General features: G+C 49.2%; 1 protein-coding gene across 2 annotated transcripts in view; it reads left to right on the forward strand.

The window, feature by feature from the left end:
• Positions 1-17,466, forward strand: part of PKHD1 (PKHD1 ciliary IPT domain containing fibrocystin/polyductin) — a 4,356,595-nt gene that overhangs the window by 34,722 nt on the left and 4,304,407 nt on the right. For both annotated transcript variants that reach the window (XM_069605754.1, XM_069605755.1), the window contains exon 2: positions 1,585-1,731. In XM_069605754.1, the coding sequence (XP_069461855.1) occupies positions 1,674-1,731 (58 nt within the window). In that variant the 5' untranslated portion in view covers positions 1,585-1,673. The remainder of the gene's footprint in view (positions 1-1,584; positions 1,732-17,466) is intronic.

Consider the following 17,466-nt stretch of genomic DNA (forward strand, 5'->3'; position numbering starts at 1 on the left):
GGCTCCGATGAGTAGTTGGGTGTTCGCAAAGCCGGGACCCACACACCCTTCTCTGCTGCGTAGGTGTTTATTTTGGGGACTCATCGGCCATAGGTGGGTTAGTGCCCCTTCCGGGGAAGCCCTGGATCTCGCTGCAGGTACGGGGGTGTCTCAAGGAATATCAAATAAGCGGGGTCACCAAATGAAGGTTACTACCCCAAGCACGTATATTCACTGGACCATAATAAAGCACATTCCCCCCGCCCCCTATAGTAAATGAGTCCAGGAGAGAAATTGCAAGTAAAACAAATGTATTTGAGAGATTAAATGCATGCAGAGAACTCAGTTGTCCAAGAGCGCTCTGCCAAAAAATACACAGGCAGCACATTAAAAAGAGAAAACACGTCACAAATGAAACATCCGAAATGACAGTTTCAATTGGTTGGCCCTCATGGCAGAGCACACTCATATAGGTGAAGTTGGGCTGCGAATGGTTGTTAGGGCGAGGTTGGTCCGCTGGCACGTGGGTCATCTGGGCTCATCTCTGGGGTGTGAATGTCGACCGTGGGTTGCCTTGACACATATTCCAAACTAATCTAAGCTACACAACAATCCTTGGTATACAAAGAGTAATGGGGGCATAAAACATCATATAAATGTGGGGCCCTGTAGAGCATAGACAGTTAGAGGTACATTCTAACCTCTGCTTTTTATGAGGGGTCTGGTGACATTAGGCCCCTCTCTCAGGTGCCTTATCAGTGGGGTTTGATCTATAATTTACGTTGCCTGGTGCCTCACAAATAAAACAATTAGAAGTACAGATGTTATTTTAGAGTAGAATATACTGCTGCAGTTGATTCGGTACAGGGTGGGAGCTCGAATAGGACTGTAGGGAGGGGTACTACATGCCGTCACCTTCAAACGGTATGGGGGATTTGGGACCTACAGACCACGGCCAGGTAGGGAGGAGGGAGAGGGGGCACACGTAGGCCAGTGGAGATGAATGGGCACAGGGTTTGGAGCCTGCTCCGGTCTCACACTCTGCAGTGAGCACATTCTACTGGTATTTGATACCAGCTAATTGCAACAATGAATGGCTGGACTTCTGTGAGAACAAGGCTCGCGCAGAGCTTGCAAGGGGGTGGAGGTGTTGTGGGCTATCTGTGCGTGGTGCTGGGGAAGGGAGATCTGACATTTCAATGGAGTACATTTGAGCGGATGGCTCAACACAAAATGGAGTTTCTAAGCACACATACAATGGTTTATTGGCGGATTCAGCAGTGTTATGATGTACAGAAATGTTGATGCTGGGGTGAAGGTGTGCCCTCCCCTTTGCTTACTCATAGTCTTATGATGTCGGGAATGCTAAAGGGGGGTGGGACAATGCCACCTCTCCCTCAACATCAGCATGTTCCGATGCCATGGGCAGTGCCCTTTGTGTAGGTTGCATCAAAGTTACAGCTATGAAATGAGGGAACCCACCAATTAACAACACTTGGGGGTGCATGCCGGGTGCTGCGGCTAGTATTAGGGCCCTTAAAAGTGAGCTAGGTAATTTGCTGCACTATGTTATGTAATGAAAATGCTTTCAACGTTTTGTTTCAGAAACACAAGCAAGTGATGTGTGATGGAGTAGAACAGCGCAAGATACAAGATAACTCCTATTCACCTTCTTGTGAAGCGGTCCAAGGGAAATGATGGCCTCTGTATTGCTGCTGGCATTGTTTATCATGGAAACACCACTTCTTAAAGGTATGAATGGGGACTTTGTTCATAAGGCAATGCGGACAAATGCCGCATGGATCACAAGATTTTGATCACTTTTTTCCCACACGATCATATGATGTGATTATGACTTAGATTTCTTATGACACAATTGCAAGTGATTATAAACAGGCTGAGTCTGATATTAGGTGCCTGACTTAAACAGACCTTATACTTCCCTTTTGGAAATTCTAGGTCGCCTGACTACTTAACCAAATTCAGGAGTGGAACAGATGACCCTTTAGGTCAATTCTACAGGTTGACTAACAAGCTCAACTAAAAATAAGGAACACCATTATCTACCAACAACCAGTTTATAAATACAAATCAAATCAACTGGAAATATTCTACGGGTGTGCAGGTGAAAAGGGTTATGGACCAGCCTGACCAGATCTGAAGAATCCCTGCGGATAGCACTTCGAGCATCCCTGTTACACCACATGATTCAGTCGCCAGGAAGTTGATGGCTGAAGGATAAACCAAGATCATGGGTTTGGCGTGCAATAAGGAAACCCAGATGGTTGGTTGTTGTCCTCCATGGCCAAATGTGGAGTCGGGCCATCACCCATTTTACAGAATATTGACTAAAACTAATTTAAAAAACAACTCAGATGATTCATCATCACAAATAATAGATAATGTACCACATTTTGCAAATGATATGGACAAAAGACATTCTCAACAGATGGACATCCCTGAAATAGTCAGTGTTTATGGTGTCTTTTATCAATTAAAATATACTGAATGTACTGTGATGAATCAGAAGGGCTGGCAAGTGTCCGAACACGGGTCAGGGACCCGCGTATGTCTGTGAAGAGTAACACAAGTCATCTTCATAGTCACAACACCCGGCAAGATAGTGAACTAGGTCTGCAGCACCAAAAGAGGAGAACACCACAGGTCTATGACCCACACCCTTTTATAAAGAGAAATTCAAGTCATCTTCATAGTCACAGTACCTGACAGGATAGTGAACCAACACTACTGCAAGAGGATAAGAGAAATACACATGTCTGGGACCCCAATAAGATTGGGAACTCATGTGATCTGTGAACTTCTTGAAGTGAAAATCAGGCCAAGGGAAGGGAGGCTTTCCCGCTGGCAGTGTGAACTGCATACTAAAGTTTGAGAAGGGCTTGGGGAAAGGGGGTAATTCTGCCCAGCACATAGTGAATCGTGAAGCCAAGAGACTTTAGGAGAAGGAAGCGATTCTCCTGGTGTTTTTTACGCCGTGAAGCCAAGAAAGATCAGGGGAATATACATCAGCTGTGACATCATCCTACATGGCAAATAGTATAAACCTATGTTTTGCTTTATCTTGACCACGTGGGGAGACCACGTACTTACGTCCCCTGGACCATCGCAAAATCATTTATTGCACTCAGCTAGGCAAAGAATTACACATAAAATGCTGGTTTATAACAATAATAATATAAATGGCTCATTATAAACCCTTTATTCACGCATAACATAGATGAAGGAACAAGAACATATAGGGCCTCATTACGACCCAGGCGGTAATCTTCCGTCATTACAGCCATGGCGTAATGAGTGTTTACGCCGTGGGCTGATGGCGTAAAGAGCACCACATTACGACCCATCGCGCACGAGCATTACGCCATGGCGGTAATGCAATTAACGCCATGGCGGAAAAGGCCCCTACCGGCATCGTAAAGCGAGCAAGGTGCACTTCCGCCACCGTAAGTAGCGGCCACCGTAATTAGCGGCCACCGTAATTAGCGGCCACCGTAATTAGCGGCCACCGTAATTTGCGGTGGCCGTAAAAAGCAGAACCGGAAATAGCGTCATCGCGCCAGAACGGGAAACAGCACGTCGGCCATCTTTAAAAACACAATACATTGCCATCCTACCGAACAACACCAGATCCAACCCTGACACCTGTCCCAACCAATCACCCACCCATCCAACTACCCAAAAATGCCTAAAGCTGTTAAGAAGGCATGTGACCGCCAGCGCCAGGAAAGATTCAGCCGGGAGGAACTCTGCATGCTTGCGGAGACCCTGCAAGACAACGCAGCTGTCGTTTTCTCCCCGGAAATGACCAGGACAGCGATATGGAAAAAGAAGGCCATCTGGGCCCTGGTGGCCGAGCGAGTCAGCGCGGTGGGGACCGTACCCCGCACCCCACAGCAGTGCAGGAAGCGCTGGGACGACCTTCGCATACGGGTCTGAGCCGTCATCTCTGCGAACCGCAACCTTGCCCTGGGTACCGGTGGAGGGTCGGAATCCCCACTAAAACTCCAACCATGGGAGGAGATTTGTGCAACCACGATTGGCATGGAAGCCATTGAAGGCGTCGGAGGGATGGAAAGGGGAGCTCCGACATCAGGCGATGAAGGTAGGTGCCTCAAACAAGACATGCCATAGTCACTGCAGTCCATTCATGTGTAGCACAAGGTTGCCCTAGAGTGTAAATGCAACACATTTCCACACTGCCCATAGCCACATGCGAGTACCACCCTGTATACACTGCTGGCACCCGCATACCTGCATCCACATTCCACACTAAAAGGAGACAACCTGCATGGCCCTGCCTGAAATCTGCCTCATCTACTGACCAGAATAATGTCTATCATTGTCATTCCAATGTCTGCAGACCCATCAATAATGCCCTCCCTCCTTTGCTCCACCACAGGCACAGATTCACACCCCGAGGACCAGGACACCCCTGCGACGAAGAGAGCCAAGAAGGCCAATAATACCGTCCCCGCACCCTCAACCTCAGCTGCAGTGAGGCAGACCCCACAACAAGCAGGACCCACTGCAAGCATACCGGACGTCCAACCGGCAAGCACCCCTGTAGTCAGCAGGCCAGCAGCAGCTGCTCCACCTCTACCAACATTGCCTGCCACAGAAGGCACTGGGTCAGTGGCCAGCAGCAACATGGGTGAGAAAGCTGCAATAGCGGCATGTTCAGACTCAGACATTGAGGAGCACGAAGTCAGAAGCCCCACTGACCTACTACATTCCCCCTGTTTGTCAGACGCCAGACCCCATGAGGATCACACACAGGGGCACACAGAGGTAGAGGAGTGGCCTTCTACCCCATGCCCAGTCCTCAGTCCACAGGAGGGGAGCAGCCCCTCCATCACACCACCAGCACTGGCCATGGGCCAGCAGGGGCAGCAGTCCCTCGAGGACATCACAGAACGGCAGCAACAACTGTCCACGATGCTGGCTGAGCATGCCGCGGAATGTGTGGGGGCTAGGGCAACCATTGAACAGGCCACGGAGACCCTAAGGGCTGAAGTAGCGCAGACCACTGCCACCCTGAGGGATGCCATGGAGGCCATGTCCAGGGACATCTGTGCTGAACTTGCCGGCTTGCGTCGTGCGCTCACTGAGCTCACCCACACCCTACAGGACGTGCATGCACGGGGGCAGGCAGGGACATCCTCCACTGCCAGTTCTGCACAGAGCAGCCCCGTCTGACTTTCCGGACGTAACCTGCGCTCCACAGACAGGGGTGCCCCGGGGGCCGGGAGAGGGGGCTTGTAACAGCCATCTGTTGACACCTACATGGGGTGTGTTGGGGTGTGCAGGGGGGAGGGGTTGTGTGTTGGGGTGTACAGGGGGGAGGGGGTGTTTTGGGGTGTGCAGGGGGGAGGGGGGAGGGGGTGTGTTGGGGTGTACAGGGGGGAGGGGGGATGGGGTGTGTTGGGGTGTGCAGGGGGGAGTGGGGAGGGGGTGTGTTGGGGTGTGCAGGGGGGAGGAGGGAGGGTGTGTGTCACGACGTTTCATAGTTTAAATACACTTTTTTCTTTCCCAAAATGAAATGTGTAGACATTTTCATTGCGTATGTGTGCTTTATTGGTGTACAGTCCTCAGTGTGCATGTCCCAGAGACACACAGTGCCCCAAGTGCAGTCTCCATGTGATTCACACCAGCCGTGTGTGCTAGAAGCAGTGGTCAATGATACTTTGGCACATTGCACGCCCCTCCTGTGCGTCGCCTCCTCCATGGGGTGCCGCCCCATCTGCACCCTCCTCATCCTCATCGTCAGGTGGTTGCAGTTCTGCGTCAGGGGGCAGGGGCACATTCCGTCTGACGCACATATTGTGTAGCATGACACATGCCATGACGATCTTTGCCACCTTCTCATGGTGGTACAGGAGTGCCCCACCAGACCTGCTGAGGCTTCGGAACCGTGCCTTCAATAGGCCGAATGTCTGCTCTATGACCACACGAGTACGTGTATGTGCACGGTTGAAGTCCTCCTCGTACTGGTTCTGCGGGTTCCGGACTGTTGTAAGGAGCTGCCTCTTCAGGGGATAGCCTGCATCACCTGTATGTAGGCGAGAATGTATGTGTCAATCATGTCGTCTGATCAAGAACATGATGTGCCACCATGGCTTGCATCCAACTGTTACTTCGGCTCACTTCTACATGCACTAACTGATTCACACAATGTAACCAGTATATGCTCATGGCTCCCATGGCCTGTTTTGCATGCCATCACCCAATGTATGCAGAGGGGTTGAGTGCATTGTGAGTGCCCATCCTCTGCCTCCGTTCTCTGTGTTACTCACAGCCAGGTGGAGTTTGCATCATTCCCCCCCCTTTCAGCCAGGTGGAGTATGCAAAATTCCCCCCCTATCAGCCAGGTGGAGTATGCATCATCCCCCCCCCTATCAGCCAGGTGGAGTATGCATCATTCCCCCCCCCTTTCAGCCAGGTGGAGTATGCATCATCCCCCCCCCATCAGCCAGGTGGAGTATGCATCATTCCCCCCCCTATCAGCCAGGTGGAGTATGCATCATCCCCCCCCCTATCAGCCAGGTGGAGTATGCATCATTCCCCGCCTTTCAGCCAGGTGGAGTATGCATCATTCCCCCCCCCCGTTCAGCCAGGTGGAGTATGCATCATCCCCCCCTATCAGCCAGGTGGAGTATGCATCATCCCCCCCCCCTATCAGCCAGGTGGAGTATGCATCATCCCCCCCCTTTCAGCCAGGTGGAGTATGCATCATCCCCCCCCCCTATCAGCCAGGTGGAGTATGCATCACCCCCCCCCCTTTCAGCCAGGTGGAGTATGCATCGGTACGTCATTCACCTGCCCACTTCCATGACATTGGACTCACCGAGTAGCCAGGATCTTGGGCCTGCATGTCTCTCCATGTAGCGTGGTATTGTGGAGTTCCTCAGGACCATAGAATCATGGGTTGATCCGGGGAATCGGGCACAACAATGTGTGATGATCAACAGACCATTTGCACGTTGATTGAGTGGAACTGTTTCCGGTTGCGGTACGGTACCTCCATGGCACGTGGAACCACCAATTCCACATGGGTGCAGTCGATGGCACCAATGCAACCGGGTATGCCGGCTAGTGCATGGAAACCCACTTTGGTGTTTGCAATGTCCTGGGCAGTCCGTGGTAATGAGATGTGGTCGTATGTGTGCTTGAGGAGGGCATCGAGCACTTGGATGAGTGTTCGTGAGAATAATGGTTGTGTAATGCCATGCAAGTGCCCCACTGAGTGCTGGTAGGTGCCTGTGGCCAGGAAGTGGAGTACAGACACTACCTTCAGTAGGGGGGGTATGGCGGTTGGAGTTTCTATCATGCTGACAATGTCGTTGTGTATCATGTCTACGATGGCGGTGATGGTGTCCCGGTCCAAACGGTACAGGGTGTGGATCTGCTCAGCAGTGAGGTTGAATGGATTGACTCTGATGCGTGGGATTGGGGGCTGCCTGCGTGGTGGCACTGGCTGTGCTGGTGGGGCTTGCTGGGCCTGCCTTGCCCTCCTTCTCCTCCTGCGTCTCCTCTGTGCTGCCTGTTGTTGTTGTTGCTGTTGTAGCACATGCATTGCTATCAGGTCCTCCAGCCTCAACATTGCTAGTCGTATTGGTATCATGGTGGAGTGTGACTGGGTGTGGGAAGGGGTGGGGTGTGCTCTTTTTGTACTTCCTGAGTCTGTATTGCCTTCACCTGTGCTGTTTCTGTGCACCTGTGGCAGCTGCATTCACTTTACATGGCCCTTTACGGTTGGTTTGCTATGGCGTAATTAGCACCATGGCGGTAAGGTACTTAACGGGCTGGGTGATGGCGTTAGGTGCCTGTCCACTTGGGTCGGCATTTGCGTATCTTTCCGCCATGGCGCTAAGTACGGTGTGGCCGGTCGCGTGCGCGCACCCTTAGCGCAGTTAGCAGCAGCGTTAACTACGATGCCGCTAATGGCATCGTAGTTAACGGTCACGGGTCATGATCGGACCTGGCGGAAAACGATGGCGGTAACCATTTACCGCCATCGTTTTTCACTTAGCGCCAGGGTCGTAATGAGGCCCATAGTCATTTATACATAAACATAGAAAAAGAACATCACCGTTAGGATAGTTGCGGAAGACACCTTCATCTCGGCCACCACGACACTGCTTAGTCCCACAGTAGGTAGGCAAAGAGATCACTCGTACAAACGACTAACGGTGTCTGGAGCGGAGCATCATCCTTCTCAGCGAGGCTGCATCACCCGGGGTCCGTGTTCTAGCTAGCTTCCCAAGAGGAATACATCTTCCCTTTATGGGGCTAATCCCCGCCCCTTATAGTTTACCAGACTAGCCTCGGCCGAAGAGCAGACAGTAAGCATGAGGTGCAAAGAGTGGAAAATTCCAGCTAGAAGTGGCAAAACCCAGCTTCTCTCCTTGCCTTTGTTCCCAGTACCCCTTATCACTGCATCTGCAGAACGCTCCGACTCCCTTTCTGGCTTGACCTTTGACAGACAATACAACAACTATTCTCCACAGTTCGTTCATCGGACATCAATATGTGACCTTGTCTCCGCTGCAGAAATACATGTTTACTTGCTGAGCCCACGAAAACGTAGGCTTTCATTGCTATTTCATTGCTGTAATGGAAGTGAATGTCCAAGATGGCCGCGCATCAGCGCCATGTTTTCTTTGCTCATTTTCGCACCCACACTACAACCTATTGTGCAGAGGGATAGGTTAAAGGAACATATATACCTATAACTTATAGGTGTTAGTAACATAACTGGCTGCCCCATATCAAGTAGGCACACCAGGAACAACCTCTAACTACGTATAATACCAATAATAGTAGAATAACAGCAGTCGACTGGCTTCTGCAACAATGTATAGTCCATCATCACATCGGCCATCCTAATTGGTTGGCACCCGCTTCCAACCTTGCACATTCTGCTAGTTAGCAGCACGTAAGCAAAATGAAACCTAGGTGCAGGGAACAACGTCTGACAACTGCCCACTTGGCCGATTAGCCTACCCTCTCTCATCAGTTAGGCCCTAGCCAAGGCCTTTTCTTTGTAGTTGACCTTGCTGACTGTTCTCTTCTCAGCACTTTAAAGGGAGTGAAGGTACATCGCTATCTGTGCCTGGAGCGTTATGAATAGGCCATGTTTTCTGCTCTTGCACGATGTGTGAGGATAGCATCATTTGTCCATTCTGTCCTCATATTTAGTGCTATTTGATTCAATTATACTGGGTGCTATTACTCTCATTGGCCTCTGGAGACTTGTTTGATCCATATTGCATATACTTTCTGCACCTTTTAATAGTGCAATACTTGGTACTGGCAAATGTTTACTCCTTTATTTAATCTAAGTGAAATATGTCCTACGTTCATGACTTACCTCTTTGACGCCTTTCGTGCTGTGTAGCTGCTTCTTGCTGCGGCATTCTTAATCCTGATCCAAACAAATATTCTTTGTTCTTAAATGAATCTGCATTCCAGTGCCTGTCAGCTCTTCAGCCTTGATCTCTCTCCTTGGGGCTTTTAGATTACTATTATATGAAAACCGACGTCCATTTTCTCAACATGGCTGCTTTACCCATGTTATATTTTCTACTCCAGCGAGCTTCTGTATATCTTATTTACCTTGCATTTCTGTGTATATACATCTACTGCATCTCTTCTCACTCGTCTTCTCAGCATATATGATTTCTTTGTATCTACATGTTCATTTACGTTGTTACTTCAGTCACATTTTCATTCTTTGAGTATTCGTATATCGTTTCAGTGAGCCATCATCTCTTCCCTTCATGATGTCACTTTACACCTGTCAGACATTACTAATAGTTCTATGTCACATGGTGTCTGCAGACTTCCTTCTACCACATCAGTGCAAGGGTACATTCGGTATGGTTGTCTGAGCACATAAAGTCTTTCTTATATTCAATGCAGTGTTGGGATGATACCAGGTGTCATGCACAGTGCTTTCTTGCTGCTCTTCCAACATGATGGACAGAGGGGGTACGCTCCATGAATGAAGTGTTCATTTGCTTCTCTACAGTATATATTGTGAAGCCAAACAAAAGAAGGCCCGGGGAAGGGAGTCACTCCCCGGGCACTGTGATAACGTTGAGAATAAAATACCTGGAGGTGGGAGGCATTCTCAAGCAACCCAATAGTGAAGCAAAACTATGGTCAATAAGGAATGATGTCTGAGTTGGAACTTTTCGTTTTGAATTAGAGCTGAAACTTTACAGCACAACTAGCTGGAACTTTTTTTCTTTGGAAAGGAACTGAGACCTGGAGAAGGGAGTTATTCTCTCAGGTGAAGTTTCCCCTACAGTTGGAACTGTGAATCAGTGTCGTGAAGAAGGGAGTCATTCTTCTGGACCAGGAAGATCCACTACCATCTTTTATTAGTTACAACTGTAAGGGATAGAAATAGGCATTTTGACACAACAGTGGACTCGTTTTATTTACCTGGATATTCTGTCTGATTCCATAGGTCCTTGTGGAGGCAGGGAAACCAGATCTACGTGATATCTCCTTGGCAGAAATGCACGAATTGTACATTTCCCATGCGAACATGCAGGGGTGTCCCCCGCAACTGCTGCTCACTATAGTGAGCAGGGTGTTTTGCGGGGAACACCCCCAGCCACCGCAGCCTTTAAAAACATTTCTTTTTCACACCGACCCCACCAAAACACCTAAACATATACCACTAAAAGTTCAAACTTTTAATAGTTAAGAACCTTTCATGGTGTGTGTTTTAGGTATTTTAGTGGAGTTGGTAAATTTTTTTCTGACATTTCGTCCTATTCCGGGAAACCCCTATTAGACTAAAGAAGAGATAGGTTTCCTCTTTAGTTTTGCCTGAAAGAAAGTATTTGCCAATCACCATTCCACCACTGTGTCATTCTGCTAAGGAGCCCTCCAGCCTCATTTCCTTTGCAGTTGTGCTGGTACAAGAGGATCTTGGCTGTGTGACCTAAGCCCCACCCTCCTGCTCAGCCCTGCCTATTCCTTTTCTTTCTAAACTCTTAGATCCAGGGATTCTCTTGCCCAGGCATCTGAAGCAAAAGGCAGACAAAGAAAAGGGGTATTCCTGTTTGTACTACAAGGACCCAAGCGTTTGTAGCTCCCTCGAAAATGTGTTTCACCCCTCTTGCCCAACACCCATCACTACCATCACTACTCATCGTCAACCATGCTGATTACCAGCAACATCATTGACACTGCATCACAGCAACTTCACCCGTATCAACATAGACCCCATCAGCACTCTATAATCCACCACTACACGAAAACTGATGCTCACCATTGTCCACTCAGGAATCAACCATGCAGCAGACATTGACAACCTCAACACCACACATGACTTGGATGCCGTCTTCATTTCTAAGACCTGGATTAAATCCTCCTGCACCCACATCCTAGATATCCTGACGCCCAAAGATCACAGCATTCTACAGTGAGACCGTCCAAGCAAGATGGTAGCAGGTCCAGGCATCATTCACAAGGCATCAGAGCCATGCACCCAACGATACCTCCCCATCATTGGTTCTTTCAAAAACCTTTCCTGACACTTCACACTGTCCACAACAGACACAGTCACTTTTTACCTCATCCACAGTTCACCCAAGCCCAACATTTCCTTTTATAAAGACTTCACAGACTTGATCATCACAAAGTCTCTCATGCATGCCAACAACATCTTGCTCAGTGGCCTCCTCATTCCTGGCAATCAAGCAAATGAAGGATGATCCCCAATGCTACATGGCACTCTGGACCTAACACCGTACATAAATAGACCCAACTCACAGGAAAGGCAATGTCCTCAACCTCATCATTACCGCCCTGCACACACTTCACCACTGCTCTCCAATCCTGCTCAACTGATTAGACCACCTGGCAATCCCCTTTCACATTAGTCACACCAGGCTCTCATGGAATATCTCACCAAAGTCCACGTCACATGCGCTGGTCTACCTCTGATGAATTGGGACTGCAACAGGCTTCTCTAAGAACTCAACACCACCCTCACAACCGACATCAACCGCCAAACCCCAGTGAAACAATGCACTCTCAAGCCCAAACCTCCCACACCCTGGAACACAAAAGCACTCAACCTCAACAAGCAAACCATCAGAAAACAAGAAAAGACTTGCGGTAAATCCTGCAGCACATCTGTCCTTGTCCTGCTCATGGAACTCCATGCAAAACTCAGATGACTAATCATCACTGCCAAGGCCAACTACTACCAAAATACAATAGCCAAGGCCATCAATGAAAGCAGAGCCCTCTTAAAAGGCATCAAGCACTGCATTAACCATCTGCCCAACCCATTCGTACTGCACTCCCTCTACAAATCCAATGCCATGAACTCTTTCTATATCAATAAAATCGGCATGACCAGCCAACACATAGACACCAACTCCACAACTGACAGCACACTACACAGTCCATCTCACAAAATCACAACTACCTGGACAACTTTCAGGACACTCAATATGGAAGACCTCACTGCCTCCCTAGCATCCCTCAAGGGCACATTGTATGCAGACAAAATTATCCCTGCCTCTGCACTCAAGACCCTTCTGAATGAAGCACTACTCCATTACCTGACAATCATCAACACCTGCATAACTCAAGGCATCTTCCCTTTGACCCTCAAGATCATACAAATCCTCTAACCACTTAAGAAAACAACACTGGGCTCTGACGACCACAGCAACTATTGCCCCATCACCCATCTTCCCTTCCTAGGTAAGAACGTTGGGAAAGATGTAGCCATGCAACTCCTCCAACACATAGAACCCAACAACCTCCTTCAGTCCTACCAATCTGGCATCAAACCCAGATGCAGCACAGAGTCGCTACCATCAAGGTGATCAGTGATGCCCTTAAAATCCTCCATGTTGGCCATCCTTGCCTCCTGGTTCTCCCCAAACTCTCAGCAGAATTTGATGCAGTAGACCACATGACAATCTACATTTAGAGAGATTGCATTGTGAGAGAGCCATAAAACAAAGAAAAAACATCTTTCACATCTGATCATCTAATACTGTTTTAAAAAATGAGTCACGATACACACATGAAGAATAATTTACTTTGTGAATGTTGTGAATATATATGTCATATATTTAAAAAGTTGAATCTTATGATTTGTAAGAAACCTATACCAAGCTATCAACTTGATCAAACTGATTAAACATTTTTGATTCTATTAATTTACTTGCATTTAATTGAGGAAAGGTTGATCTGAGTCAGAGTGCCATAGGTATCTGCATGAGCAATAATGGGATATATATACATGTATTTATGGAGATATCCTTATCAAGGGATCTTACCCAGGAGCACTAGAAGTTGTCAACCATATGAATGAGAAAATTATTTAAAAAAAAGACCAGTGATTTATATAAAATATGACTGTGCTTCCCATATGTTTTATTTAATCGTAGAGATCACTCTCAGGTCATTCAAGCCCTACTTTGTAAATTGCCACCAGTTCGTGTACGTGGATTTCTCCAGATCACCAACTCTACCCATCTACGCTACCCATCACCTGTGGTGACCCACAAGGATCCATCCACCCCCCTTAACATGCAACCACTCTGAACTCTACTTACTCCACACAACATTCACCAATACGCAGATGACATGCCAGCTGTACCTCACAATATACTCCATTGAAGACATCCACATGCTCATGGCCTGACTGCCATTGATCCAGTCATGGATGCCCAGTGCTTATCTGAAGCAGAACCCATCTGAGACAAAATTCCTTCTGCAGCACCGTACACCCAGACCTCCAGACCTGGCACTCTGCTATGCCCCTCAAGGGCTTCACACCCCAACTGGCCACCTGCGCCAAGTACCTTGGGTAGGTGAACAGCTGACGTGACATACACCTCGTCTTCAAACAGCACATAGCAAGGAAGACACAAACGGATAACTACAGATCTGCTGTCCTACTCTGTGTTCTCGCCAACTGGATGGTGCAACTCCCTTATAGAAATATTTCCGGCGATGACCCTGGCAGCCCTGAAATGTGTCTTGCATGCTGCAGCCTGATGCATCAAAGGATTCCGATTGTTCAATCACATCGCCTGAACCTCTTCGAACTGCACTGACTGCTGCTGAAAGCCTGGATCATCTTCAAATCCTGCTCTACAAGGCTGTCACCTGGAATTCCCCAAGCTACCCCTAAAAAACCTAACATCCAGAAGTAAGGGTTTGTGCAGACCTAAACTCCACTGACGCAGGATGGAAGGAACCAGGAGACATGCCTTCTCTGTCTACACCCTAAGACTCTGTAACCTTTGCCCTGTCAACATGAGACTCACCTCTCACCTCTACAGTTTAGGAAGGAGCTCAGGACCCTCCTCTTCAAGGAATGGCTCCTCCCTAACACCTAATTCCACACACCTTCCACTCTCCACCCTACATGAGACTGGCTGATCTGCCCCCCTACAGTTTCCTCCCCTGGTTGTAGATTCCTTGCTACCAAATTGTCTGCCCTCCACCTCCGCTATTGTTAGGTGCCCGCTCCCTTGTGTTTCTGCTTCCCTTGTGTTCTTCCCATATGGTTGTAAAGTGCTCAGTTTCTCAATAAATACCCTAATGCTAATAATAATAATTCTATTCTACTCCACTTTTTGTCTAATAATGGCTACAGAATATTTTCTTCAGGTTGTCAATGCGTTAAATTGATTGTTAAATAACCGGTCTCTGGTCCTGCCAAGTGACCTAAGAAAACCGAGAAAAATTCTCAAGAGAGATGACATATTATCTTTTTTAGCATGCACTTTGCTCATAGGGCACAGTGGGGGTCCTTCCGAGTTGGGTGGTAAGGGAAAAACGATGCCGGTAAAGGACTACTGGCATCGTTTCCCGTTACGGCCCATTCTGACCCACCAGACCGTTATTTACGGCGCCGTAAAGTACGAGGCCGTAAATAGCGGTTTAGTGGCGCGTGCCCGACACGCCTTGCCGAAATTAGCAGCATGGCGTAAACCGGAGATGATCCAAAGTAAAGCGGACATGGAAAAAACGGGCTCCACAAGACCGCAAAAAAACCCTACCGCCATGGAGTAAATACCGGCATCGCCGAGAAGGTGTAAAGAACCCTGAACAGTGTTTCCAAGAGGAACAGGTGCACTCAATCAGCACAGGTGGAGGCAATAGAGTCTGGCACAGCACAAAAGGAGCACACCCACACACCACACACCCTCCCACACCAAGATGATACCAATTGTAGCAGCATTCCTGGAGCTGGAGGCCCTGCTTGCAAGGCAGCAACTACAACAACAGAAACAACAACAACCACAGCCCCCACCACAGAGGACACACAGGAGGAGAAGGAGGGTGAGACAGGCCCAGCATGCCCTACTGGTGCAGCCACCATTACCACGCCGGCAGCCCCCAACCCCCCGCATCAGAGCCACCCTTTTCAACCTCACACCAGAGCAGATCCACACCCTGTACCGGCTTGACCGGGACACCATTACCACCATAGTGGACCTGATACATGACGATATAGTGAGCCGCATAGAAATCAGCACTGCCATCCCCCTCTACTGAAGGTAGTGTCTGTGCTCCACTTCCTTGCCACAGGCACCTACCAGTATACAGTGGGGCACATGCATGGCATTTCACAGCCCATATTTTCCCAGATACTCAACCAAGTGCTGGATGCCCTCCTCAACCACACAAGGGACTACATATCCCTGCCCCAGACTCCCCAGGAGATATATGACACCAAAGTTGCCTTCCATGCACTGGCAGGCATGCCAAATTGCATAGGTGCCCTCGACTGCACCCAAGTTGAATTGGTGGTCCCGCATGCCATGGAGGTGCCGTATCACAACCGCAAGCAATACCACTCCATCAACGTCCAGATGGTGTGTAATGCCAGTAAAGCCATCACACATTGCAATGCCCGATACCCCGGATCAACTCATGACTCCATGGTCCTGTGGAACTCAACACTACCACGCTTCATGGAGCGACATGCCGGACGACGTGCCTGGCTGCTTGGTGAGTAACCTGAATGGGCCATGGCAGTGCATTGGGGCTGTGAGTAGGTTGTCTGCATACTCCACCTGGGTGTGAAAGGGGGAGGATGCATACTCCACCTGGGTGTGAAAGGGGGGGGATGCATACTGCACCTGGGTGGAAAAGGGGGGGATGCATACTCCACCTGGGTGGGAAAGGGGGGGGTGCATACTCCACCTGGGTGGGAAAGGGGGGGATGCATACTCCACCTGGGTGGGAAAGGGGGGGATGCATACTCCACCTGGGTGTGAAAGGGGTGGGAATGCATACTCCACCTGGGTGGGAAAGGGGGGGGGATGCATACAAAGGTGGGGATGCATACTCCACCTGGGTGGGAATGTCCACGCCAGTGCACGATGTTCACCTCACAGCACACTGTGCCCCAAGGCAAGTGACATGGCACATGACCACATAACCACACAGTGATGAATTTGAGCCAACACCTAACACTACATGACTAACAGGAAACCTGGCCAGATACCACAACACATGCACCACTCATCGACGGACCTTACACACCGTAGCGGCATCCTGCACCATGCAGTGCAATAGCACCATGTCGCTGACTCCTGCATCTCAACACACAGGACAGTCATCTCTGGGAGTGCATAGAAGTGAGTCTAACAGGGATCCTACAGCGTGTCACTGGTCCTGCACCCCCATAGGATTGCTGCAAGTCACCATGGTAGGGATCCGTACAGAATGACGAGTATGCTACCAACTACAGCCAACACCCCCTCTCACCAAGTCTCGCGCAAGACATCAATGAATGCAGTCCAACACTGCTGCATGCATGTACGATGCACATGCAACAAGACGTGAGTGCACACCATGACCCATCAGGGAGAAGCTACCCCCTCCATCATTCCATTGCACATGACACATAGCCGGGCCAGTAATGGGGTGACTGTATCCTGGGACATGTGTGTATGGCCAGTAATCACCTGCGGCCATATAAGACTAGTACAATTCTCCACCATGAATGCACAAACACTTACCTTCATTCCACTCTCATGCAGGTGATGCTGGCTACCCTTTGAAGCCGTGACTCATGACCCCGGTCCGCAACCCACAGAACAGGCATGAGGAGAACTACAATAGATCCCATACCCGTACACGGGTGGTGATAGAGCAGACCTTCGGCCTGTTGAAGGCACGATTTTGTTGCCTCAGCCGGTCGGGTGGGGCACTCATCTACAGCCACAAGAAGGTGTCCAAGATCACCATGGCATGTGTAATGCTGCACAACATGTGCATCCGTCGAAACGTGCCACTGCCCCCTGACGTGGAACTGCTACCACCAGATGATGATGAGGGGAAGGAGGAAGGAATGGCAGGACAGCATCCGTGCGGCAATCATTGATCGGACAATATTTCTGACTCACAAGTCAGCTGAGGGTGTGAGGATGACAGGACATTGGGCACTGGGTGTGGGGATAC

This window comes from Ambystoma mexicanum, chromosome 4p (genome assembly GCF_040938575.1).
Source record: "Ambystoma mexicanum isolate Mex_15411 chromosome 4p, UKY_AmexF1_1, whole genome shotgun sequence".
NCBI classification, from domain to species: Eukaryota; Metazoa; Chordata; class Amphibia; order Caudata; family Ambystomatidae; genus Ambystoma; species Ambystoma mexicanum.